The following is a 25888-nucleotide window of genomic DNA, read 5'->3' as shown; positions in this document are numbered from 1 at the left end:
AAGGAAAGTCTGATTTAAGGGATGTTACCTAAGAAGAAATAGGTGTCTTAACAAGAAAATGCTTAATTTAATGTTTGCTTTTCCTGTGTTCAATTAAAAAAATTATGCTCCTCCTTAAAGCATATTTACTGGAACTCAATCAAGGAATTTGTGTTAATTCACCTTTTTAAGGCAAGTTTTCTCTTAGCAGGATAGCACCATCTTGTGGTCTGCAGGAATTCTTGTGTTTACTACATATATTCTAAGATTCTTTTCTTGTTCCATTTATTTCCAGATGTTCTGGACTGGAATAAGTTCTTACAAAACCAATTACAAATTGTAATATTTAAAACGACAAGAAATTGTTCTACATTTACATGTTTGAAATAAAAAAAAAAATTAATTTCCCAATAGGGAAAGAGCTGTTACCTGTAATCAAAATTAAGTTAATTGCTATTGATAGCACATAGCCAATTGTTTAGCATTTTTTAACTAATGTTTCTTTTCAGCTGATTTTCATTTGTGGCCATTTTATTATTTTTACTGTTTTTAGTATGTTTCTTCTGATCTTGATGAAAAGATCAATTAAATTTAAAATTACAACAACAATAGCTAACAACAATAATAAAAACAGCATGTAACAAATCTAATATTTAAAACCACTAAAAAACCCTTATTAAAAACCAAACATACACACAAACATACCATGCATAAATTGTATAGGCCTAGGGGGAAGGAATATCTCAGTTCCCCCATGCCTGTCGGCAGAGGTGGGTTTTAAGGAGCTTACGAAAGGCGAGGAGGGTGGGGGCAATTCTGATCTCTGGGGGGAGCTGGTTCCAGAGGGCCGGGGCCGCCACAGAGAAGGCTCTTCCCCTGGGTCCCGCCAAACGACATTGTTTAGTCGACGGGACTCGGAGAAGGCCCACTCTGTGGGACCTAACTGGTCGCTGGGATTCGTGCGGCAGAAGGCGGTCCCAGAGATATTCTGGTCCGATGCCATGAAGGGCTTTATAGGTCATAACCAACACTTTGAATTGTGACCGGAAACTGATCGGCAACCAATGCAGACTGCGGAGGGTTGGTGTAACATGGGCATATTTAGATGCATTATTGTAATTATAATGCCAAATACAGAAAGTATTTGGTGACAGTTAGGATAACATGTCATTCCTACAGGACAAAGGATGGGGCCAAGAAAATTTTTAGGAAAAAAGAGTGAAAGGGTCGCTTCCATCCCAATAGGCTCAGTCATGTCACTAAACCATGATTTACAAAACATTATGGTTGGGTTCATATAACACATTAAACCATACAAAGCTTAATTCACTGTCCCTGCAAACCTCTTACTTGAACTAGAATTCTCTGGACCTTATTTATTAAACCTATCTTTATTCACCTCAATCAAAAACAAATGTTATTTCCCACTTTTGGGAACAGGAGGGAATTGTGGCCAGAAAATGCTGCTTTTCAGTAGCATTGCTAGCATTTTGGAATAGGTTTGCTTAAATTAGATTATATTAAATAATAACAATGTTCATCCTCTCTCTTATCTTTAAATATTATTCCTCCAGTTTTAATGTTGAAGCGCTCCTGTTGCTTAATCTGAGATTAATGATGTCATTTATCAGATATCCTGCATTTATTACCTATTGATACTGTAGTTAACCAAACATTTAATTTATACAACCTTTTTAAAAAAAAAAATACTTTTTAGTACTTCAGTAGAGGATAAAGCACATAAAACTATCAACTTTCTTCTAAATTATTATTTTTTAAATGATTCCTGTCTCCCTCTACTGGAGAATACTGAAATCCTTTATAAACCAGGTGTCAACTCTCAAAATGACTTTAGCTGAAGCCATGTTCTTTTTACTTCATTTCTTAGTTGCTATACATATGGGGGAAGGGGGAACTACAAGGTGTGGGATAATTTCCTCCCAGGTGTCAGACATAACAGCGATAAGGTCCTGCCATCTAGCTACATGAGCAGTGACCCTATAGGGGTGCATATCTATTTCTTTTATTATAATAAAACTTGATAAATATTTAGAATTAGCTTACCCAGCCATGGATTGCTGTGATTCAGTCTGGTTAAATGGAAAAGAAATAAATGGGAAAGTGTACGTTTATATTTTTCAACCCCCTGCTCAATTTATTTAGAGTAACAGAGTTGGAAGGTACCTTGGAGGTGTTCTAGTTCAACCCCATGCTCAATTATTTATTTTTATTTATTTTATTTTATTTTATTTATTTATTTTGTCAAGTACATATTGCTAGTATACAAACATGTAACAATATACATGATACTAGTAAGCGAGAAACATTAGGACAGGGGACGGTAGACACACTGGTGCACTTATGCACATCCCTTACTGACCTCTTAGGAATCAAGTAAGGTCAACAGTTTGGACGGATTAGGTGATGACACTACAGAGTCAGGAAATGAGTTCCATGCATTAAATACTCTGTTACTAAAGTCGTATTTCCTGCAGTCGAGTTTGCAGCAGTTTACTTTAAGTTTGTATCTGTTGTGTGCTCGTGTGATGTTGTGGTTGAAGCTGAAGTACTGGACAGGAAAGATGTTGTAGCAGATAATTTTATGGGCTATGTTTAGATCGTATTTAAGGCGATGTAGTTCTAAGCTTTCTAAATCTAGGATTGTAAGTCTAGTTGTGTAGGGTATCATACAGTTTGAGGCAATTAACATTGGAGAGCAGGGTGAGATTTGTACATCTCTTTCCCTTCCTGTCCCCCCTCTGGTTTAAGACACTGGCCTGACCCATCTGCCAAAATACGATAAAACCGCCTACCTGGCAGGGTTCTTGGTTTAATCCAAGCTGACATTTGTATACCTCTCTCTCTCATTCTCTCTCTCTCCCTCCCTGTCACCCCCTGGTTTAAGAGACTGGCTCGACCCATCTATCAAAATATGATAAGACCTGCCTACCTTGCAGGGTTCTTGGTTCACCCAAAAATGGGTGGAAAACCCCATGGTTTGCAGCCAAACCTGATTCCTTTATTTTCTGATGAGGTTTTCCTGTGTCAGCTGGTCAGCAAGGCAGTGGCAGTTGATCAGCATGGCAGTTGATCAGCAGCCAATCAAAACATTCCTTCTGTTTGTCACCAGTCTCCATTCAAAGCAACTACCTGCCTTGTTACCAGCCTATCAAAACACACCTCCTAAGGTTTTCACCAGGGAATCCTATGTTTTTGACCAGTTTTTACCTATCACAGATTATAACTATATAATATAGGTATGTCATAAGGACTGTATTTGTTTGGAACGCTGTGTCAAAATTTCAAAGCAATCGCTGAAGTTCTTTTTGAGTTTAGCCCTGACTAACAAAGATACATTTACATTTTTATTAATATAGATTGGTTTCACATTTGAACACGCTGCTAAAATAAATCTTTGAGAAAAGCCACAACCTCAGAGTTCTGAATGGGCCCATTACTCGGAACCATGACACCAAGATATTAAGTTTAAAAGAGCAAAACTGGTCAACCATGTTTATTTATTATTAATTAAAACATTTCTTTCTCATTGCATGCTATAAGTCTGAGGATTCCATGCATTTCATTTTTAAAATGCTTATAATTTAAAAATGGTACTGGTTCCTCGCCTGTTAGCAATTCGGCCGCACAGCTCTAGGCGAGTGGCAGGCAAGTGAATGAAACTGAAACCACCATCCCCATCTATGGAAAAACTGTCTTCCAGGAACCCAGTCCCTGGTGCCGAAAAGGGAGACGGCCACTGATTTAAAAGAACAAAAATAAAATGCATTAAATTGTATTAAATAATCTCCACTTTCGAATAGAGTGCATATTTAGTCTGGCAGCAAACATGCTTAAAAGACCTCCATTTTAAACTTTTTTTTTCTTTTTACCTTTGAGGGTTCATCTTCCTTCTCTCCATCGGCTTTGAAAGCACTGTTTGGGCATGAATCTGTGTCCAATATATCCAAAGGAGCTTCATTACATTCTGATTCACTACATTGTTCATCAAGCTCATAATCACTATCATTTTTCCACTCAATGAATTCAGGTTCTTCATGAAGGAGCAGAGCTGGGGGAAAAACTTCCAGGAATTAGACATTTTTAAAACTACTAACATTCTTACACATTTATTCTATTTCGGGAATATCTAATTTTTATATAGAATATAATAATAATAATAATAATAATAATAATAATAATAATAATAATAATAATAATTTATTAGATTTGTATGCCACCCCTCTCCAAGGACTTGGAGCATCATATACATATAAAACATCATATACAAATCTAATGTTTAAACAGAGGGCAGAATGTGCATCTCCCTGAGCAATCGAGGTGCGTAAATGGATATTTTGTCAATGTTTGACTGTAAATTGTATATTACTACTTAATTATGATAAGGTTGATATATTGAATGATACCAATTTGAATAATGGTTTTATGTGTTTATGAAGAGTGTTTCACTATTACACTGTTTACTATAGATGTTTTTTCATTTTTTTCTTCCGTGAATGTTCACATTGTTGAAGTACACTATGGACATATTATCTGTTATTATTGTAAGCCTGCACTTATCTGAATAAATCTGTTAAGCATATGAAATAAATAAAAAATCCTATTAAATTTTAACACATAAACATTTCTCCACCTTTTCCCGGTTATTTCATTTGATTACAAGATTACCTTGCTGTTCTGTTCACATTTACTATACACTTGTAGTGTTTCAGGTGTAAATGAAATGTAACAATCAGCGTGTAGCAAAAGAAAAGAAAAGAAAAAAAACCCCACACTCATAGTAAGAACCCCTCAAATGAGGAAAAGTCAATCACAAGTTTGAGATCTGCATGACAAATAATCTTCAGATCTCAAATTTCATTTTGGGTCATACTGACCCAAGCAGAACAGCAAGGTTAATAATAGAAGTAACATCAACAGTAAGATTTGTGAAATGTACATAAATTGTCAATAAAGCAAAGGGGAAAAATGTATAAATAAAATGCTAAAAATTAGAAAGAATTCAGGACTGAGGTTCCAAGACAGACTGCTTCAAAGAATAGTAGAGCTATTAGTAGAGACCTCAGGAATGATTTTTTCCCAGGTCTAAAGAAAAAAAAGGGGGATAGAATTTGCTCTATGGAGACAACAAAATGCAAATATGGGAAATATGGCTTTTTGAAATTTAGGAATGAAAACTGATTTTTACATTGTGTATAGAAAATGTGTTACCTTTATTACTCACTTCCTTGGAGATCAAAGCATACTTTCTATATTTCTTCATTTTCATATTAAGAAAATCTGAGGCTGCAATGTCATTTTCCTCATTGGAAAATTCATTCTCACTGGAACTCCATACAATGTCAGTAAATTCACAAAGGTTCTCAGTTCTAGAGATTTCTATAAGAAAAAAATTGGGAAAAAATGTAATACATTACTAGTTTCTTCAGCTTTAATGAAAACATCACATTTCTTAAATATAAAATGCAATAGAAATCCCATTTTAAACAGCATTTAATCATTCAGAATATATGAAGCTATATTTTAAACTGATATAATATGCATAGAATTGGCCCAAACATTGCATACCTTTAATCAGTAAAGGCCGTGATGTATTTAAAGTATTAAGGAAACAAAAATTATCACATGTTCCAGCATACAATTACAGATTTTAAATTCCAATTTAGACTAAAGAACTAATGTTTATCTGTAAATATTTTCTGGATGCATAACAGTAATCAGAATTTTGATTATAATTCTAAGCAATATTTATACAATAGCTTCTTGCACTCTTTACAACAATTCTATTTTATTTTCCAAAGATCATCTTAATCCAAGACAAACATCTATTCTAAACCAACACCAAATTCATGATCTATGAAAAAATATTGGAGTGTAATACAAATAACATTTATATTAATAAAATAAAAAAACATAGTATTGTACCTTCACTTGAGCTGAGCAATGATTCAAAAGACTTTTTAGCTCTAACTGATTTTCTTAAAGATTCTTTAGCCTATTTTAAGAAGACATGAATACATTTAATTTAGTATTGTGTAAATATTTGTAAATTTTTATCAAAAGTATACTTTTAAATACATAAAAATGCTACTTCATGTAGTATGCAGTTCCACTGCAAAACAGATAACAAGTAATAGCAACATCACAAATACATTGTAAAATGGAAAAAAAATACCCTTTCTGAACTTAAGGGCCTCAAAACAGCCAATTTTTAACTGTTAAAACTATTAATTGTTAAAACTATTAACTGTATTTTTCACTGGATATAATAAACTTTACTCAGATTAGTTTTATTCTGGTTTTTATCTACCCTGGTAGCAAATAAATGGATTTTACTGCATCTTCTATACTTCCATCAATACATCTCTGTAATTTCAAATTATTGAGAATGTTCATGTATATCCTATCCTTTAAACTGGTTTGTAAGTAGATCAATTGGTTAAAAAAAAATTTTGACATTAAACTCCTCTGCAAAAAAATTCATTGTGACTCAGTCCATGTAAATCAGGTCACAATATGTACTTTGAGGGTAGTTTTACAACCAATCTCAAAATAAAAACTGATGTGAGGACAAATTCTTACCATTCAGGTAAACAGACATCAGGAATCCAAAAGAAAAAGTCCAATTAGCATAGCTTCTACAACAATGGCACTATAGGATCACATCTAATTATACTCTTCACATAATAATAATAATAATAATAATAATAATAATAATAATAATAATAATAATAATATAATAACAATAGTTAGAAAGGACCTTAGAGGTCTTCTAGTCCAACCCCCTGCTTAGGCAGGAAACCCTACACTACTTCAAACAGATGGCTATCCAACATCTTCTTAAAAAATTCCAATGTTGGAGCATTCACAACTTCTAGAAGCAAGCTGTTCCACTGATTAATTATTCTAACTTCAGGAAATTTCTCCTTAGTTCTAAATTACTTCTCTCCTTGTTTAGTTTCCACCCATTGCTTCTTGTTCTATCCTCAGGTGCTTTGGAGAATAGGCTGATTCCTTCTTCTTTGTGGCAATCCCTGACATATTGGAACACTGCTATCAGGGAGAGAGAACACCCTGGCTTTAATGCCTAATTACTCAATTTTTTTGGAGTATAAGATGACCTTTTTCCTCCTTAAAGAGGCTGAAAAATTGGGTGAGTCTTATACTTTGAATATAGCTTTTTCTCAGCCTTAACTAGGTGCTAATGATCTTCCCAGCTCTTACCTTGCAGACTCTTTCATTGTTACTCTTTGCGAAGAATGTTTTTCCAACTCTAAGTCTTTGCAGGGTTTTTTTCATTGCTCTACTTGCTCCAAATATGTTTTTTTTCCAGCTTTAAGTAGGTGCTAACGATGTTCCCAGCTCTTACCAGCTTGCAAGCTCTTTCATTGTTACACTCTCCAAGTAAGGTTTTTTCCCCCAGCCCTAACTAGGGGATAAAATAATGTGCTGAAGCTGACCAAAGACTCTAGCCAGATTCCTGGTAGGCAGATTTTCCCCCCAATTTTCCTCCCCCAAAACTAAGGTGCATCTTATACTCCAAAAAATACATTAGATTATAAGTACTTTACATGTAGCCATTTGCCTCATCACAAGCAAGTTGTTCCCATAATATTAATGCAAGCCACCCTTGGTTTTGAGCCTGCAATTGCTGCAAAACTCAAAACCCAGCTGAGCAAATCTTCAACAGGGTGGTATTACTGCCTTCACCTATCTTGCTAATATGCACCAGGTCTGCCAGATGGTCCACACCCAAGTCAAGAATAAATTGGATCTTCTTGTAAGCATACCAGGCATTTATTGGGAACAAATTGATACCAAGGCCATCAATACTTTGAGGTCACTTCCTAGCACATTAATACAATAAAAATAAGTGAAAACAAGATTTTGTTTTGAGTCTCCTCAAAAATATTTGGAATGCAGTACTGACATGCTAAAAAGCTAAACGTGACACCAAGAAAAAAATACTTTTATTGGCTTTGAAGCAGCACTCAGCATAATTTGGAATTTCTATATAGTTTTCAAAGGTATACATTTAGGCTTGAGTCACACATTAATACTGAAATCAGAATGCTTACTTCTGATTTGGGAACCTACCTGAAAAGGGTCAAGAAAAAAGTGAAGTGGATGTAAAAAACAACTACTATAAGAGTTTGGAAAGCTATGGGGAAATGATTAAGAAAGAAAATCCATGTAATAAAGAAAGAAAAACCATGTAACACTCTCCAAAAAGAAATCTTAACTCTTTGTCACCAAGGATCAAGCTCTTCTATATGAAAACATAACACAGTGACCTTCAATGGAGATGAAATCTGAAACCCATCACCACAATGATGCCAGGCATCTGAAAGAGAAGCAACAGCCACTGGTGCCTGAAGATTTTTCTTCTCTTCATTTCTAGGCGTCTCGTCAGGAAAACAGGCATGTTCTATGTAGGATGATCGTTTCCTCTGCAAAGAAAATGTTTTTAAATCCATTTCTGCATTATTTTTATTAATATAATCATGAATACAAATATACAAATGTAATGGTGCCTAACAAAACAAAATATATCTTCTAAACCAGGGGTCTCCAACCTACGTAACTTTAAGGCTTGTGGACTTCAACTCCCAGAATTCCTCAGTCACCAAATCTTAACTGTTAACAGCAAAGCTGGCTGAGGAATTCTGGGAATTGAAGTCCACAAGCCTTAAAGTTGCCAAGGTTGGAGACCCCTGTTCTAAACCAACACAATGGGGTCTATGGAAAAAATGGAAACTGAGTTCTATAGTGCTACTTTAGTCAGCTGGGTGACTCTAGCCAAGTTACTCTCAGCCCAACTATCTCACATAGGAAGGAGTGTTATATTTATGTTTGCCACCTTGAACTACTTATAGAAGTAATAATGGCAGAATAAAAATCTAATAAATATAACAAAATGGTTTACTGCTGAGACAAACTTTTGTATTGTATTGTATTGTACACTGGGCCAAAATTTAAATAATGATAGAATTGTTAATTACATAGATTCAATAGGCTATCGACCAATAAAAATGCAAACAACTCTGAATATAGATGAATTTGATAAATTAAATTAAAGATCACTTAATTTTATTTCAACCACAGTGTCAGTTGTAGAGAGTAGTTTAAATATTATCTCTGAAGTCTTTCACAACATTTTTTTGAACTTTTATCCAAATCCCATATACTTGTTGTCTTCTACTGATTTTCATTATTTCATATGCAATACCTACAAAGTGGCCAACATGATCCCCACAAATTTTACTGTCCCTATTCTCCACATACAGGCTCCATTAGGAAGCCTTTAGGTCTCGGCCCATAGAGAACACAGGACCAGAATCAAAATTAAAGAGCATAATCATTTTAATCCCAATTTCCTTCTAAAACAGTATTTTTTTGAAGTTATTGTATTTCTCAATCGCCAAAGCAACCAAATCAACTCATTTCTGACAATGCTGTTTTCTTATCGTTATATACGCTTAAAGCAAGATTCCATAGCTCCTGAAAAACCTCAAGTAGGATTAACTGTAATTAATTTAATTTAATCCAGAGCTTAATATTCGTATTTCTAGGCAATCGTGGCTTTCTATCTTTCTCTACAGCGCTCATTAGCGCCCCCTCCCCCCCGCCCGTATTTAGAATTAATGGAAGGACTCCAACGTCTTTCTTCTTCTGAGCGGGCCGTTCCACCTCCAAGAAAGAAAAAATTGGTACCTTCCTCACCGCCATCTCTCTCTCTCTCTCTCTCTCTTCCCTCTTCAGAATGAGTTTCCCATTTATCACGTGACGGAATAGAAAGCGCTTTGCCGTTTGGGAAAGGGACGGTATAGGAATTCCAAGCTATGGTATACAGAAAAAAAAAACCGTTTGGGTGTACAGTAACTGGATTGAGGCCACGCCCCCTCCTCTTCCAGTTTGGCGCCGTTTCATCCGCTGGAGCTCTGGATTGGGGGAGGCATGGCAAGATATGTCTGACGTAATAATGAAAGCGGAGGACCGTCGCCTTTCTCGCATTGTTCGCTTTGGCCACGCGGGGGCGGCTGCATATTAAGGTACGTTTTCTTTGGTTGCGCAGGCGCTCTCTGCCGAGTCTTCACAACGGCTAAAACTGCCGTTCTCCCCTTGCTTAGATTGAAGCGAGTTAATGAGATGCCAGCAAAAGGAAAAGTAAACCTCAAGTCACATGTATGTATGTATGTATGTATGTATGTATATTTGTATGTATTTAGTAATATATAGGAGCATATAATGATTTGACTAGGACTGAAAAAAAGACAACTCAAATAGTTGTGGACAATTCATTTTTTCCCCATCCCTAACTTAGTTCTGAAGATATCCTGAGCAAATTGGTGGAATATGAATATAATAAAAGGTATATAGAATATAATAAATAGAATACTCAGAAATGGTATCCAGGATGCTGAAACTAATTTAATCTAATTTAATGGAACTTAATAGAATATATTTTTTATTGGCCAAGTGTGTTTGGACAAACAAGGAATTTTGTCTTTGGTGCAGATGCTCTCAGTGTACATAAAAGGAAAGATTCATTTGTCAAGAATCATGAGGTACAACACTTAATGATTGTAGTAGGGGTCAAATAAGCAATGAAGAAACAATGTTAATAAAAATCTTAAGGATACAAGCAACAAGTTCCAGTCATACAGTGATAAGTGGGAGGAAATGGGTGATAGGAATGATGAAAAAAACTGGTAGTAATAGTAGTGCAGACTTAGTAAATAGTTTGACAGTCAAACTATAGTCAAATCATTAAAACACAATTCTAAAAGAAACAGAAAACCTAACTGTTGTGATTCAGTCTGAGGCTCCTCAGGGAACGGCTGGAAATCTGCCGGCTCCATGCTCAGAGGGGGAGGACGAAGAACAGGAGGAGGAGGAGGACCAGGCAGACGGGGAAGAGGAATGCCAGGACGAAGAGGAGGGAGAACAGCCTGAGACCCCCGGGGGGGGAGCTCTCCCCAGCGAGTAGCCTGGAATCCTTAGATGAGAACGCACAAGCCATCATCGATATGAGGCAGAGAAAGGCCTCCCAACGAAGGGGACAAATAGCCAGGTATTTCCATCCCTAATAGGCAACAGCTGGGTTTGGGTGTGGTTCTCCTCAGAAAGGTTGAAAAGGCAGGCCTGCCCTTCCTGTATTGTGGAGAGTTATCTTTTGGGAGTTCTGTGACCTTGCTTCGATCCTTGGCGTCTCTGATTCTGGTTTGTGGCCTCGAAGGCTGAAAACTTGGGGGAGGCGTGGGTTTTATTATCTACAGTGGTGTGTGTGCCAGCAAGAAGCCTGTTGTATTGTCTGGCCGTCGTGACTCTTCTGTGAAGCCTCATAGCATTCCAGTTTGTAAGAACAGTTTTTGTTCTCTGTGTTTGTTTTCAAAGATATAAAGTGACTTTGCTTTTTACCAGCGTGTCTGGCTGCTTTTTTCAGTTGGTGTTGAAGTCTGGGGGCACCCAGACAGAACACTAACCAATTTCGCCAACTGAAGCCTATTTAGCAAAAGCCTCCTGTGTTAAAATGTTACCTGCCTGTATATATGATGAAATCATCAGAAAATACGAGACGTTTTTAAAACTGAGAAACGAAAATAATTTTCTTCTGCCAGCTGTAATGAAGAAATTTAGTTCATAAAATCATCTACCACACTGTCCTACTGGTCAAGGAATACTTCAGCTTCAACTGCAACATCATACGCGCACATAATAGATTCAAATTCAATGTAAACCACTCGAAACTCGACTGCAGAAAATAGAACCTAATCCTACGTAGCTTCTGCTCTGGCAATCTCACACTTATAAAATCTCACCAGAGCTTACAAAACTTTTGCCAGACCCATCCTCGAATACAGCTCATCTGTTTGGAACCCATATCGCATCTTAGACATTAACACCCTTGAAAATGTCCAAAGATACTTCACCAGAAGAGCCCTTCACTCCTCCACTCAAAATAGAATACCCTATGAGACTAGACTTTCAATCCTGGGCCTAGAAAGTTTAGAACTAAGACGCCTTAAAAAAGATCTAAGTATTGCCCACAAGATCATATGCTGCAACGTCCTGCCTGTCGGCGACTACTTCAGCTTCAACCACAACAACACAAGAGCACACAACAGATTTAAACTTAATATTACCCGCTCCAAACTTGACTGTAAAAAATATGACTTCAGTAACCGAGTTGTCGAAGCGTGGAACTCATTACCGGACTCCATAGTGTCATCCCCAAACCCCCAACACTTTACCCTTAGATTATCTACGGTTGACCTATCCAGATTCCTCAGAGGTCAGTAAGGGGTGAGTACAAGTGCACTAGAGTGCCTTCCGTCCCCTGTCTTATTGCTCTCCTATATCTCCTATACCTTTCTTCTATTCCTATATCTCCTCTTCTATTCTTTCATTGATATGTTCTATTACTACACCTTCTTTTCTATTATTTCTTAGATATATTTTACTATGAGTATCTCCTCTATAACCTTCATCATGTATTTTACTATGTGTATATAGATATACTGTATACCCACTAAAACCCTCATTGTGTATTGGACTAAATAAATAATAAAATAATAAAATAAAATAAAATAAACAGAGTGATCCATGCCTGGAATGTACTACCTGACTGGTTTCTTCTTTAAACCCCAAAATCTTTAACTTTAGACTACAGTTGATCTCACCCCATTCCTAAGAGGTCTGTAAGGGGCGTGCATAAGTGCACCATCATGCCTACCATCCCTGTCCTACTGTCCTATTGTCCAAATTTACTTGTACCTCTTTTACTTTTGTTTATGTTTATACCATACCTGCTATCTTGTACATGTTTTGAAAAGTATATAAATAAATAAAATATAATTTTCACCACTGCTCTAAAGGCAATACTGTATAATATAATATTTAAAGAAGATGATATAAATGAATTTTGCAGCTGTTCAAGTAGAGTTTAGGTAAACCTTCCAATTTTCTTAGCTTGGTAAGATACAGTATCCAAGTTAAAGATGAAGGTCAGACTACATGTAAAGAGAAAAAGATCTGTTATAGGCATCAATGAAATAGAGTGCGTTGTATAAGCACAGTGCCTTTAAGTATAGGATCTGATTATGCATATGTAGTTAATTTGAATAAAATAAAAATAAAAATTGCTAAAATATTAGAGCTTTACACATACCGTAATTCTGAGCTAGGCATATCAACTATGTGGGATTATCTGGATCCCTTTCACTTAGGTTTTTATGCCCAGATATTTATTTTATTTATTTTATGTATTCAATTTTTATGCCGCCCTTCTCAGCATTGTTTGTACTTTTGGATGATATCTGGCAAGATGTGGATAGTGGGTCTTCTTAACAGATTAACAGAATTGGAAGGAACCTTGTAGGTCATCTAGTCCATCCCCCACTGAAGCAGGAGATCCTACACCATTTCTGATAAATTGCTGTCCAATTTCCACTCCATAGTCTCAAGTGTTGAAGCTCTCCCAATTTCCGAAGGCAAGTTTGATAGCTCTCACTGTCAGAAAGTTTATCCTTATTTCCATGTTGAATCTCTCCTTGGTGAGTTTCCATCCATTATTCCTTGTCTGACTTTCTGGTGCCTTGGAAAATAGCCTGAGCCCCATGTCTCCCTTGGTCCTTCTCTTTGCTAAACTAGCCGTGCTCAGTTCCACTCTTCGTATTTTTTAGTTTCCAGTCCCCTAATTATCCTGGTTGCTCTCATCTCACTTTCTCTAGTCTTGACATCTTTTTTGTAGTGTGATGACCAAAACTGGATGCAGTACATTAGGTGTGATCTAACTAAAGCTTTATAGAGTGGTATTAGTACCTCCCTAGATCTAGATTGTATCCCTCTGTTAATGTAGTTGAGGATTGCATTGGCTTTTTGGCTGCCGCTGTACACTGCTGGTTCATGTTTAGCTGGTTGTCCACTAAGAGTCCAACATTCCTTTCACAGTCACGGCTATTGAATCTGGTTTCATCCAGTTTATATGTATATTTTTGGTTTTTCTTATCTAAGTGTAGGATTTTACTTTTCTCTGCATTGAATTTAATTTTGTTAGCTAGGGCCCAGCATTCAAGTCTGTCAAGATCCATCTGGAGAAGGTACAAGAAGATAGATAGCAGAGGTGGAGAGAAAGGGGAGTGAAAAGGAAAAGACAGAGTAAGACTGGAATGTAAAATAGGCTATTGAATTTATGAGACAGTGTATATTTATTGATGTATTTTGGACGTATATGTGTTGTCTTATATAATTTCAATGTAGGGGAGAAAAATAAAAACTTTTATAACAAAAAAAAAGATTCATCTGGATCTTGAGCCTTTCTCTATGCTGTTAGCTATTCCTGCTAGATTAGTATCATCTGTAAATTTGGTTAGTTCCCCTCTATTCCCCCATTTAAGTCATTTATGAAGATATTAAAGACTATTGGGCCTAAGTCGGAATCTTGAGCTTTCAGTGGCCTTTGATACCATGGAACATGTTGAGTCGACTCTGGTTGCAGGGGGTGCAGTACCACTTCTAGCTTTCTTCTGGTTTCTGGCAAAAAAAAATGCTCTTTGGGTAAATGTATTTGCTTAATGACTGTTGTATTTGCTTAATGACATTACTAAAAATAGTTGCAAAATCAGTCTTGATTATATGTTCATCTGCTTAACATCTTCAATTATTATAACCATTCTTTCCAGCTCAATTATGTATCTATGAGGCAACATGGTTTACACCAACAGGTGCCTTTCCTTTCAGTCCTTAGTGAAAGAGCTTTTAAATACAAATTTAAGGATTTAAACCAATATTTTGGAATAAACACCAAAATGGAGACTAGAACTTTTGGAAAGTTAAAAATGCATGAAGGTCCCAGATGGATTGGGGTAAAATTATGGGATGAATTATAAGAATTGTTGTGAAATTCTTTTGTTTTAAATTCTCTTTAAAAACATTACAGGATGAGACTTAGATTCTAAGTCTCAAGTTAGATTCAAGAGGAAAGCAAAAAGAGCTAAAGATTACAATTAAAGGAAAAGGTCACTTAAATTTGATTTATTAATACAGACTGGGAACAAAATATTTTAACACTGGCCACTTACATTAGCAAATAGCATTAACTTTATAGATTATTACAACAGACTATTTCTAGGAAAAAAGATGTGCTAAATAAACTATGTAAGTTCTCTCAGGGGTTTCCTTGAGAAACTAGTGTTCATTAAGATGAAAATAAATGCCAATACTGTATTGTAATCACGGGAAAGGATGGGTATACAAAACAGTGAAGAAATAAAATTCGTTTTGCAGAGAGAGGCTAAAGATAGAGAAAGACATAGCTTCAGCATAAATCTATGTATCTGTATTGATCCTAAAAGAAATAACAGCACATAAATTCATATTATAGTGCTTAGTTAATTTATATTGATCAATAAGAACGTATATTTATGGTGCGTAGTTCTCATTTTCATATTTGTCAGGAGAGTACTTATGTTTAATAAAATATGGATCAGTTTTATATGTACAATATAAAATTTTATTGAACATCTTCTCTTTTCAGTGTCATCCATAAAATAAGCACAAAATCTCATCTAATTAAATGCTCTTATTCATTGAAATCATTTTTGAAGGTTTTTTTGTAATGGCTCATGCCTCATGATATGAAAACAACTCCCAAAAATAAAATTTATAAATAGTTTCAAAGTAGTTACCAAATATTTAGACTAAAACTAAAATAATGTATAAAATTGAGCATCGTATTATGGAGAACATACCATGTATAACACAATGTGGTTTGAATGAAACAATGTCTGTTAAGCAACTTCAAAATTAAAATAGCCAGTTGTCCCTCTATCTAATATTATATTGAACAGGATTTGAATAAGAGTATTACTCATGCTATGTGACACTATTCCTTTAAAATGGCGATTTTGAAACAATCAAAAGAAGCTTCAAAGGAAAGTAGAATTGGTTACAGGAATTTTTCTCTTAACAATCAAGTACAAGTACTGTACTAAACAATCCTACTCTAAACCAATGAATAAATGAATTCAGGGTTAGAGCACTAGGGGCACTGGTGGGTTCCTCCCGGTTCAGACCAGTTTGGCCAAACTGGTAGTGACCTGCTGGTGATATCACGATGACATCACCGACATGGTTCAGTCAGTTCTGGTCCATGGGCACCACCATCTTTTTTTTAATTATTTTTTATTTTATTTTTTGAACTTGAATGAAAGATACAACCTAATGGTGGTGAAACAACCTCAACTGCCCAACAAGACTTTATTTCATATCCTGAAATTCCCATGATTCATAATTAGTGTTGGGCGAACATTTTTTTTAAAGTTCGGGTTCGGTGTTCGCCCAAACACCGCGAAGTGCAGCCACCCGGGAGGAGAGTGGGGAATCCCATCGTGGGATTCCCCACCTCCTTTTGCTTGCAGCGCCACTGCAGCATCCTTTTTCGTAAAAATAAAAGGAAGCAGGAAAAGGACGCTGCAGCGGCGATGCTGCTGTTCGGGTTTGGGTTCAGCGAATTCACCCAAACTTCACGGCAAAGTTCGGGTGAGTTCACCGAACCCAAACTTCGTTGGGTTCACCCAACACTATTCATAATTAATGGCTATATTAATTAGTGTGTATGGGAGCAACAATATTTGAACAATTTTGTTCATCCTTCTCCCAAATTTTCTACTCTAAGGATGCTCTTGTATTCCTGAAATATCCATAAAAGTAATGTTAATTTCTCAAGTTCTAAAGAGCAGGTAAATAAGGAAGTATACCTTTTCTTTTTCTGTTAAGGTTCATAGAATTTTATAGTACATTATGAATGCTTGATATGTTTCTTTATTTACAAAGGAAAATGCCAGCAAACTGTCTGAGTAATTCTTAGCCAAATTGCAATAATAGTAGAGTCAATCTGACAAACTCCACCTGCCTGTCCAAGAAAATGAATTGGTTTTCAGCAAATCTCCCTGAATTCTTACAAAAACTAAAAGTATTTATGATCAGCATATGTAGTCTGGTTAAAAAAATCATTTCATATAAAGAATAAGTAGGGAGTAAACTAATAGCCTGTGACTGGCTTTTCTAAGTCTGCCTTTTCATTTGCTCTTTTCTATGGCTTTTCTTTTTAAAAACTGAGAATTTTGGTTTGCAGCTGGATAGATCTAATAACAAGCATCATATTGCTTGATCTCTAGCATAATGTAATGCAGATGTTTGAATGCTGTATTTACATAGTTTTTAATGCAAAAAAATTCATTATAAAAACCATAACTACAGTGCAGATTAACTATAACTTGGAAACAGCAAGCTTGAAAATAGCATTTAGTATTTAGACTAAATATTCAGGAAGGTATTATAAATATTTAAGATCCTTCTTGTGGGAAATCAAGTAAATGTTTTATATATAGTACCACTACTCTATTTTTAGAAGAGCAGTGGAGGAAATTACAAAGTGAGCACTATGTTAAAATAATAAACACTAGGAAGAATGAGATCTGAAAAGGAATCCTAAAATCTTTTTAAAAACAGTTGTTTGGAATCAAAGATTATATTCTTAAATTTTTATCCACAACCTGGCAATATGCATATTAAGGGAGCAAAGCAGGGGCTCCCTTGATATGCTGTAACTAGCGCTGCGCACGCAACTTGAGTTGTCTCATGTGCACACACACATCCCCAGTGTGATTTTGCCTTCTGCGCATGCACCCAAACCAAAAATGTGCTAAACGTTTCTAAGGGAACATGCATGTGTGAGATTTTGGTGAGGTTTTTTTTGCTTCCGTGCATGCGCAGAAGCAAAAAAATCACCAAAATCTCTAATGCCGGAGCGCCCCTTGTCAGATTTTGCTTCTGCACATGCGCACGAAGGGAAAAAAATACCAAAAATTAAAGAAAAAAGATAGCAGTTCCCAAAGGACTGGCACCGGAGCAATTGCGCAAAAATTGTGCAATCTGGCAGCACTACTGGTGCACAGTCACCTACTGCATTGGTAGCAATCCATCCCTGGAGCAAAGCACAAGCTTTGAGAAACTGCTGCTCTCACACACGCCTGGTTCTGTGCTCTGTCTCCAAAATGAGATCAGAAAGTTGCTGCTCTTGAATGAAGGTCTGTCTCTGCAAATTGGCTTGAGGTCTCAACAGGGGAGTATCACACTGGAAATAATTGATAGACCATTAGCAGACCCCACCTCCCCTCCTTTACATTCTGCTTCCTCCCTCCCCATGTTTTTAGTCATAATCTATATTTTTGTTGTAAATGATTAATATAAATGTACATGATATAAATGATTTTGTATATAACCATATATGATTTTACACACACACATATATACATATACATATATGGAGGTCTTGACGTATTCGGCTCTTTTCCTGTGTCATCGATAAAATCTTGGTGGCGTTTTGATAAGGCCCCACTTGTCATCTTCAGGCTGGTGCTAGGGCAAACAAAGCATAGTCTGAAGATAATGAGTGGGACCTCATTGAAATGTTGCCAAGATTCTATCAATCTGACATGGGAAAAGACCCGAATACGCCAAGACCTACATATCTAAGACGAGGTCCCACTTGTCATCTTCAGGCTGATGCTTTTGTCCTTGTGCTAGGGCGAACCTGATACCCGTGAAAATCTATAAAAACATACACCCACACACATTACATATACATATGCATACAAACACACATACATTACACACATAGATAGATAGATAGATAGATAGAGATAGATAGATAGATAGATAGATAGATAGATAGATATGTTTTTTTGCTGAATTTGAAAATTAAGGGAGGCTAGATCTATTTCAGCCTTATTTTGGCCTCATCAGCTAGCCATACCCTCACTGGGACTTGAACCTGCAATCCTTGCCTTGTAAGGCAGAGAATTAACCCCTAGGCTACAGTATCCAATCCCTTCAGCTCTGCACCAGGGAAGGGTTACATATATATATATATACACACACATACATATTGTATATATGTGTGTAAAAGTTTAAGTGATATATATCTTCACTTAGAGTTATATACTGCTTCACAGTGCTTTACAGCCCTCTCTAAGAGGTGTAGAGTCAGCATATTGTCCCCAACAAGGGTGGAGCCGGTGAGACTTGAACTGCTGAACTGCAGTCAGCAGCAGTAGCTTGCAGTAGTGCATTTTAACCACTACGCCACCACAGCTCATATAATCATTTATATTTATAATAATCATTTATAAAATTATCATTTATATGATGTCCTCAACTTACAATCGTACCCATAGCTTTGCAATGTAGTTTGAAGTATCCATTAATTAAATTTCTACCCTTTCAAAATAAAAACATGGCAATACAAAAGTTAAAGGTGATAAGTCTACCAGTTGGACTAATTAAAATGAGCCTAAATCAAGAAAGATTATGATTAAGATTACATATTATATTGCTAAATTTGAGACTTCCAGAATGTGGAGTGTAACATAATGCTGCTAGGCTGGATGCATGTTCCAATAAGAGACACAATTTATTGCAATACCATTTTTCCATTCTGAATGGATTCTTTTGTTAAGAGTTCAGGTCCCGTTCCTCAGTCAGAAAAGCTATCTTTGTAATTTCCTGCTTCTGATAATATCCAGACATATTCAAGTCAATAATGATGAGATTCTTATAAGAAAAGACACATTGGCAGATGTTCCTTGTTAGGCAGCAATTTACTGTGAATTTTTCTCAGTAAGTTACATGTGTTAAGACATTGATTAAATCCTGTGTTAAAAGAATTACATTTGGAAGGCAAAGGTTTTTTTCATATTTCATAAACCAAATAGTAACATCCATGCTTTTCCTTTGTGATATATTTTTCCCGTTTAGTGCCCCAGCAGTTTCAATCAAATTCTATCATTCTGTATAAAACCTATTTAAACTTTAAGACTTAGTTCTGAGTTAAGAATGGGGTTGTGCTGTCAATATTTGCACAGTGTAACCCAAACTCTGGTCATCTTTATTTACTTCTTGTGTCTTTCACAGTATTCAGTTGCTGTTGCTGTTCAGTTTTCTGTTATAAAATGTTGCATGTTTTCATTCAGTGCTTTTAACCGCAACAGTCAATTAAATATGTACTGTTTGTCTTTCAACTACATATAACAACTATTTGTTTACCCAGCTCAACATCTACAGAATTTTAAGAGTTGTTGACATGGATATGTTAGAAGAATTTATAATTAGATTCTGAACTTGATTGTCCAAGGAAGGACTCGGGACAATTGCTTGAAGTTGGGATAGTTTATTCAAAAAAGCCAGACAGTGAAACAGACAGCGAGCAAATTGAAGGTGGTCATAAATTAAAGACAAAGGTAGAAATATTTATAGGGGGCCTGCTTCCTTGCTTGTGAATTCTTCCCACCAGTGTGTTTTTCCTTGAAAATGCATGGGCTCCAGAGGAAAGGAAATTCAGTTTTCTCATCCCAAGGGATATAATCCTTGCCTTTTGTCTCTAGGTATTGGATTCTTGCTAGTGCTGGAGGGCCTGCATAGTGTAGATCAGTGATTTTCAACCTTTTTTGAGCCGTGGCACATTTTTTACATTTAAACCCTGGGGCACATTGAGTGGGGTGGGGGGGGAGGCCCCTAAAAAAAGTTTGGACAAAAAAATTCTCTCTCTCTCTCTTCCTCCCTTTTGCTCTATTTCTCTCTCCCTCTTTCTCTCCCTTGCTTCCTCTTTCATTCTCTCTCTCCATCCCTTTTTCTTTCTCTTCCTTTCTTCCTCTCTTTTTTGCTCTCTTTCTCTCTCCCTCCCTCTGTCTTTCTCTCTCTCTCCTTCCCTCCCTCTTTCTCTATCTCTCTTGCTTTCTTTCTCTCTGTTGCTCTGTTTCTCTCTCTTGCTTTCTCTCTCTTGTTCTCTTTCTCTCTCTCTTGCTTTCTTTCTCTCTCTCCTGTTCTCTTTCTCTCTCACTCGCTCTTTTTCTTTCTTTCTTTCTCTCTCTCTCTCTCGCTTTCTTTCTCTCTCTGAGCTTCGCGGCACACCTGACCATGTTTCACGGCACACTAGTGTGCCACAGCACACTGGTTGAAAAACACTGGTGTAGATAAAGGATTTCTTTACTTATGAATGCTTTGGGATTTGTCAATTTCCTAATAAGAAATGTTGGTTGCGCTTAGTTTCAGCCAATGTGTTCATGTAGTTGGAAAGAGCTTAAGCTGTCTTCGGTTTTATTATTTGTGGATTCACTGACAGGTTGAAGAGATCCAAACTTTGCAAATAGACTGGATGTTGAGGGGAGGTGGGTGATATGAGATTTATGTGGGTATGTTCTTCCTACAGATGCTTCTGTATTTTCCTGGCATATACTTTTGCAGGGAAATTTTCAGTACTGCCCCTGGAATCAGCTAGTGAGTATTTATAAATATTCTATGATCTCCAGATAGTTAGAATTCCATTAAATATATTTTGTTTTTAAAAACCTTCACTGTGAAACTGAGCTGCTCTTTCATCCTTTTACCTTGGTCATTAACCTGGCAGCATTTAAAAAAAACCAATATCCATGAACCTGATTTTATGAACTTTGGAAAGATTTATTACCTATGCCTAGGAATAATAATTATTATTATTATTATTCTGCTGAAAAAGTAAAATACTACTAGTTTTCAAAGGGAAAAAAATATTTTGCCTTTAATGCGTCATCCTACAAGCTTAAATTTCAGATTGTTTTTACTTGAAAGCAAGGCAGAAAATAAAGAAATATACTATGACACAGAGGAGGAAAAACAGTTGTAATTTGGTATTTCTCAACTGTAATGGGAGAATGTAGTGGCTTGTAGTTTCCAGTTGAGTTGCCAGCCTAAGTCTTATTTAATTAATCAGGTAATCATAGTGGAAAGCAGCCAGCTTGGGCTAGAAATAAAGACCAGCTCCTTTAGAAAGTACTGGAGGAGGAGTTAATTTAATGTCAAGAAGAAGGTGTTACACAAGCTGCACCAGCAAGGGAGCCACTTCTTCAATTTGCCCCAAACAGCAGAACATGGCCTGGCAAGGTCACTCAAAAATGCACCTTTGTTTCTGCAGCTAAGCATGAATGACATTCTTCCTATTATTGGTCATCTTTTGCCAGGGTTTGCTAAGATATCACTGCTGCTTTCAATTCTACTTCTGCCCTCCTTTTCCACCATTCCTTTTGCTCTCCAGCAAACAGCTCGGGAGCACAAGGAAGCCATGCACTATGCTGGCCTCTCTCATCTACTTGGCTTTTACTTCACCTCCAATTAGACTGCAGTGTTTCTCAAATAGTGTGGGGGGGGGGGGGGGCACAGAGGGATGCGCAGGGGGGCATGTGGCCCCAGGGAATGTGCTTTTTTTTTTTGCTGCAGGAGATAGTGGTTTTTTGCATCAAACAGTAGCACATAGCACAGAGTAGTAGATATGAAGTGCAGATAACAAAGCCTAAGAGACACCATGGAATATTTGAATATTCTCGAAAAGAAAGGAGGAGAGAGACGGATGGAGAGAGACTGATATAATGAGACAAACCTAAGGCTCTGGAAAGTTGAAGCATATGTAGCGTTTGACTTCACTGTGTCTACTGTAGCAGACAAAGAAAGACCAGTAGGTTTACTGTGTCTAAAAATGTTGGCAGTGGACAGCATGAAGCCAAATAAATTAAGGCATCACATTACATCCCAATCACACTGATAAAATGCTTGAGTTTTTTCAGTGAAATTGTGCTGAATATTGCAAACAATTGTCCCAGCAGAGAGTTTGGGGGGGGTGTCGTGAAATGCTTACTTCTTCCTGGGGTGGGGTGGGATGGGCGTAACAGAAAGTAATTGAGAAGCACTGAATTAGAGTGAGCAGGATGACTGGCAGACAAATGGCAACGTCTCTTCTATGCAGCTTTCCCTGCCCCCATTGCTGTTGCTCACTAACAGCAAAAAAGGCATTTTCAAAACATTGTTCAGAAAATAGATGACAGAGTTGGCAGAGGAGTCAACAGCCACAAATATAAATAAGGTCCTTATGTAGATGTGTCATAATTATATTGGGATAAGCAGATAAGTATACATAATTCTTTCTTCAACTTTGCACTCCCTTTACTTACATTATAGACTGACTATATAACGTCATTTCCCATGCCCTTGCACACAACCTGAGGATTAAGTTATATAGTCTGTCACTGCAGTACTTGCAATCATTTTTTTTCCTGTTCAACTCCTCTCAGAAATTGCCTCAACAAGTTCCTGCAGTTGTCTTTGGAACATTTTTTTAGAAGTTTCCCATTGCTTCTTTCTAGGGCTAAGAGAAAGTGATTTGCCCATGATCATCCAGAGCAGGGTCACCAACCTTTCGGACCTCAGGGAGCACTAAATTCATAATTTTAAATCCCGGGGACGAATCTGCCTAATCACCAGGTGGACATGGCTAGGTGATCATGTGACTGGATGGGCATGGCCAACTCAATGTCACTCATGCCAAGAGGCACCTCGCAGACCTCTACTCACCCCTCCCCTGCCAGCCACTCCTTCCCTCCTCGCCTGGGCTCCGTAGGGCCCCAACAGGAAGCAGTTGGAGCTAAGCAGCCACCACAAGAAAGAGTTGGCAAAACAGCTGATTCAATTCAAATTGGATCTGACCTAGAAGAAGGCTCAGTAGAAGTCCCTCACTGAGGACTATGAGTATAGGCTTTCCAAGCAGAGGGAAGATTGCGGGAGTGCAAGGCCAGGTACAGGCACCTGGAGGCTCAGTGGGCTGAGATGATCATCCAGTCCCAGGCCCACAGTCCAAGGCCCACTGGAACAAGGCTTTCTGGTCCTTTGCCACTAGTAGCACTTCCCTTCAGCCTTCACCCAAAGCCTCACACCAGGAGGCTGAAGCAGAGGTCAAATAGGAATTTCTGTCCCCCTCTGACCCACACAAAACACACCAAAGGGGAGACATTCTGTAATAACACAAATGTTCATTTCATGCATCCAGCCCAGGAGCCGTAGCTTGAGGACCCCTGATTTAGTGTAATATAAAAAATGCATATAATTTTTCTGAGGACCACCAAAATGAGGACCCGGATTGTGGGGGCAATAGCCTAGCTCTGTTTAAAAAGTGCTATTGCTAACATGTTGTAAGCCACCCTGAGTCTAAGGAGAAGGGTGGCATAAAAATCAAATAAATAAATAAATAAAATTTTCTCACAGACCACCAGTCAGTGACCGCTGACCCAGAGGGCTTTCTACTTAATAACTTACAGTCTTCTGGTTTCTAACTTGATACTGTAACTACTACACCAAACTTGTCACTTGTAGTCATAATGGAGTGTCTCAGTCAGTCGCTCTATCATCTCTCATAAGCTATGTTTTGGCAATAGTCATAATAATTACTAATTATTTACCCTTAGAGGTTACTCCATACATTGCAGCTTCTTTGCAATTGTTTAGTGTAGGGTGTCTATCATTGAATTATTTAAACTGGATTGAATTTAGCAATGGCATTTGCTGTCCCTCAAAAAATGAATATTAATAATAATTTTAAAATGCTGTGTATAGTATGTTAAGTTTGATTATGAAGCTTTAAAAACTCAAAAACACTGTCCCATTTGTAAGTCATAAACCCCAACACAGGATCTCATGACGCTTACTTTAGCAAGACAGATTGTAACCTTTTTTTTTATTAAATATGTAAAAAGATAAACGCAAATCAAATTATTCACATATTCAGAGACAAAAAAAGTATATTCTGTCATGCGACAATTGGTGGGTAATGCAAAATGACTGGTACATCTGAATAAGACCTTTTTGCATCTATTATGTCATTATCTATTTATAATTAACAATACATGTTTACATTCCTTTCAGTTTACATTTAATATATAACCAAAGCTTTATGGTGTGCTATTCAGTAAAAGAAACTGCAAATGCATATTAAAACTGTAACGGAATAACAGGATTACCCACCATGGGAGTGGGGGGGGGGGGCGTCCCTCTTTCCTTCCAAGAGTCTTTCTCTCTCCCCTCAGCACAACTGAGCAGATCAGGTTTTATATTAAACTATTACCCTGCCTGCCTCCTAAGCCAGCCACTTCCCATCGCCAAATGGGGTTTATGGGGAAATGCTCCATAGACTAGTCATACAAAGGGGACCGTAGAAAACCAGATACATTACGTTACTCTCTTCCCATAGACACAAAATATTCCTATGTGACAGGATAGTGAGCAGAGAGGCTTTGGATGAGAGCAGCTTGGAAACAAACCTCAAAAAGCCCAAAAAGTGCTTCAAAAGGAAGTATTTTAAAAGTTTTCCTAGAAGGAAAAAGAAACAGAGACATCTGCATTTGATGGAGATAGGAGTGTTAAAAAATAATGACTTCCTTTGTTTGTTTGTTTGTTTGGTTAGATTTTTTTTTAGCACAAGAAACATTTTGGAGGTGGCATAATGATAATGAAACATTATGGATTTTTTTTTTATTATGACAGCATACAGCTTTTGAAAAACAATGCTATTTATGATTATGCCTGCCAAGAGAAATCAATTCCTCTTCCTTAAAAATATTAAAATATTTTTTAAGGAAAGGTGAAAGTGTTACTTTATTTGTGATGAGTTGGCATAGTATAGCTTTGTAAATTCTCCTGAACTGAAGAGATGGAATTAAACTTCAGTTGAGCTATAGGATTAAAGGGAGATTGTAATACATGCTGCCTGAGCTGTAATTATCATTCTGAAGCAAGAAATTCAGAGAAAAAGAAACTTTGAAAGATGCAACACATCATTTGCAACAATAATGGAACTAGCATTTATGACCAGATCTAGAATAGACTGAGACCTTCAGTGATGACAACCTGTACATTGAATTCTATTTGTTTTTTGCTAGAATGCTTATAACCAATCCAATTTAAAACTGAGCAAAACATAAAACAGTGAATACAATGGAAAAATATATAATTAGACTGTGAACATGTGCAA

At 36.9% G+C, this 25888-nt stretch overlaps 1 protein-coding gene across 3 annotated transcripts in view; it reads right to left on the bottom strand.

The window, feature by feature from the left end:
* The window catches only part of SPIDR (scaffold protein involved in DNA repair), a 198365-nt gene extending 188512 nt beyond the window's left edge, over positions 1–9853 (bottom strand). Inside the window, exons 1-5 of one of the 3 annotated variants that reach the window (XM_070747729.1) lie at positions 9712–9853; positions 8292–8447; positions 5923–5992; positions 5209–5376; positions 3870–4060 (exon numbers count right to left, since the gene is read on the bottom strand). In XM_070747729.1, the coding sequence (XP_070603830.1) occupies positions 3870–4060; positions 5209–5376; positions 5923–5992; positions 8292–8447; positions 9712–9726 (600 nt within the window). In that variant the 5' untranslated portion in view covers positions 9727–9853. The remainder of the gene's footprint in view (positions 1–3869; positions 4061–5208; positions 5377–5922; positions 5993–8291; positions 8448–9711) is intronic. The other 2 variants (XM_070747730.1, XM_070747731.1) reach the window with 2 other exon arrangements.
* Between the last annotated feature and the right edge of the window lie 16035 nt (positions 9854–25888).

This window comes from Erythrolamprus reginae, chromosome 3 (genome assembly GCF_031021105.1).
Source record: "Erythrolamprus reginae isolate rEryReg1 chromosome 3, rEryReg1.hap1, whole genome shotgun sequence".
Classification (NCBI taxonomy): domain Eukaryota; kingdom Metazoa; phylum Chordata; class Lepidosauria; order Squamata; family Dipsadidae; genus Erythrolamprus; species Erythrolamprus reginae.
The sequence above is the reverse complement of the archived record's forward strand: the minus strand, read 5'-3'. Positions and strand labels throughout refer to the sequence as shown.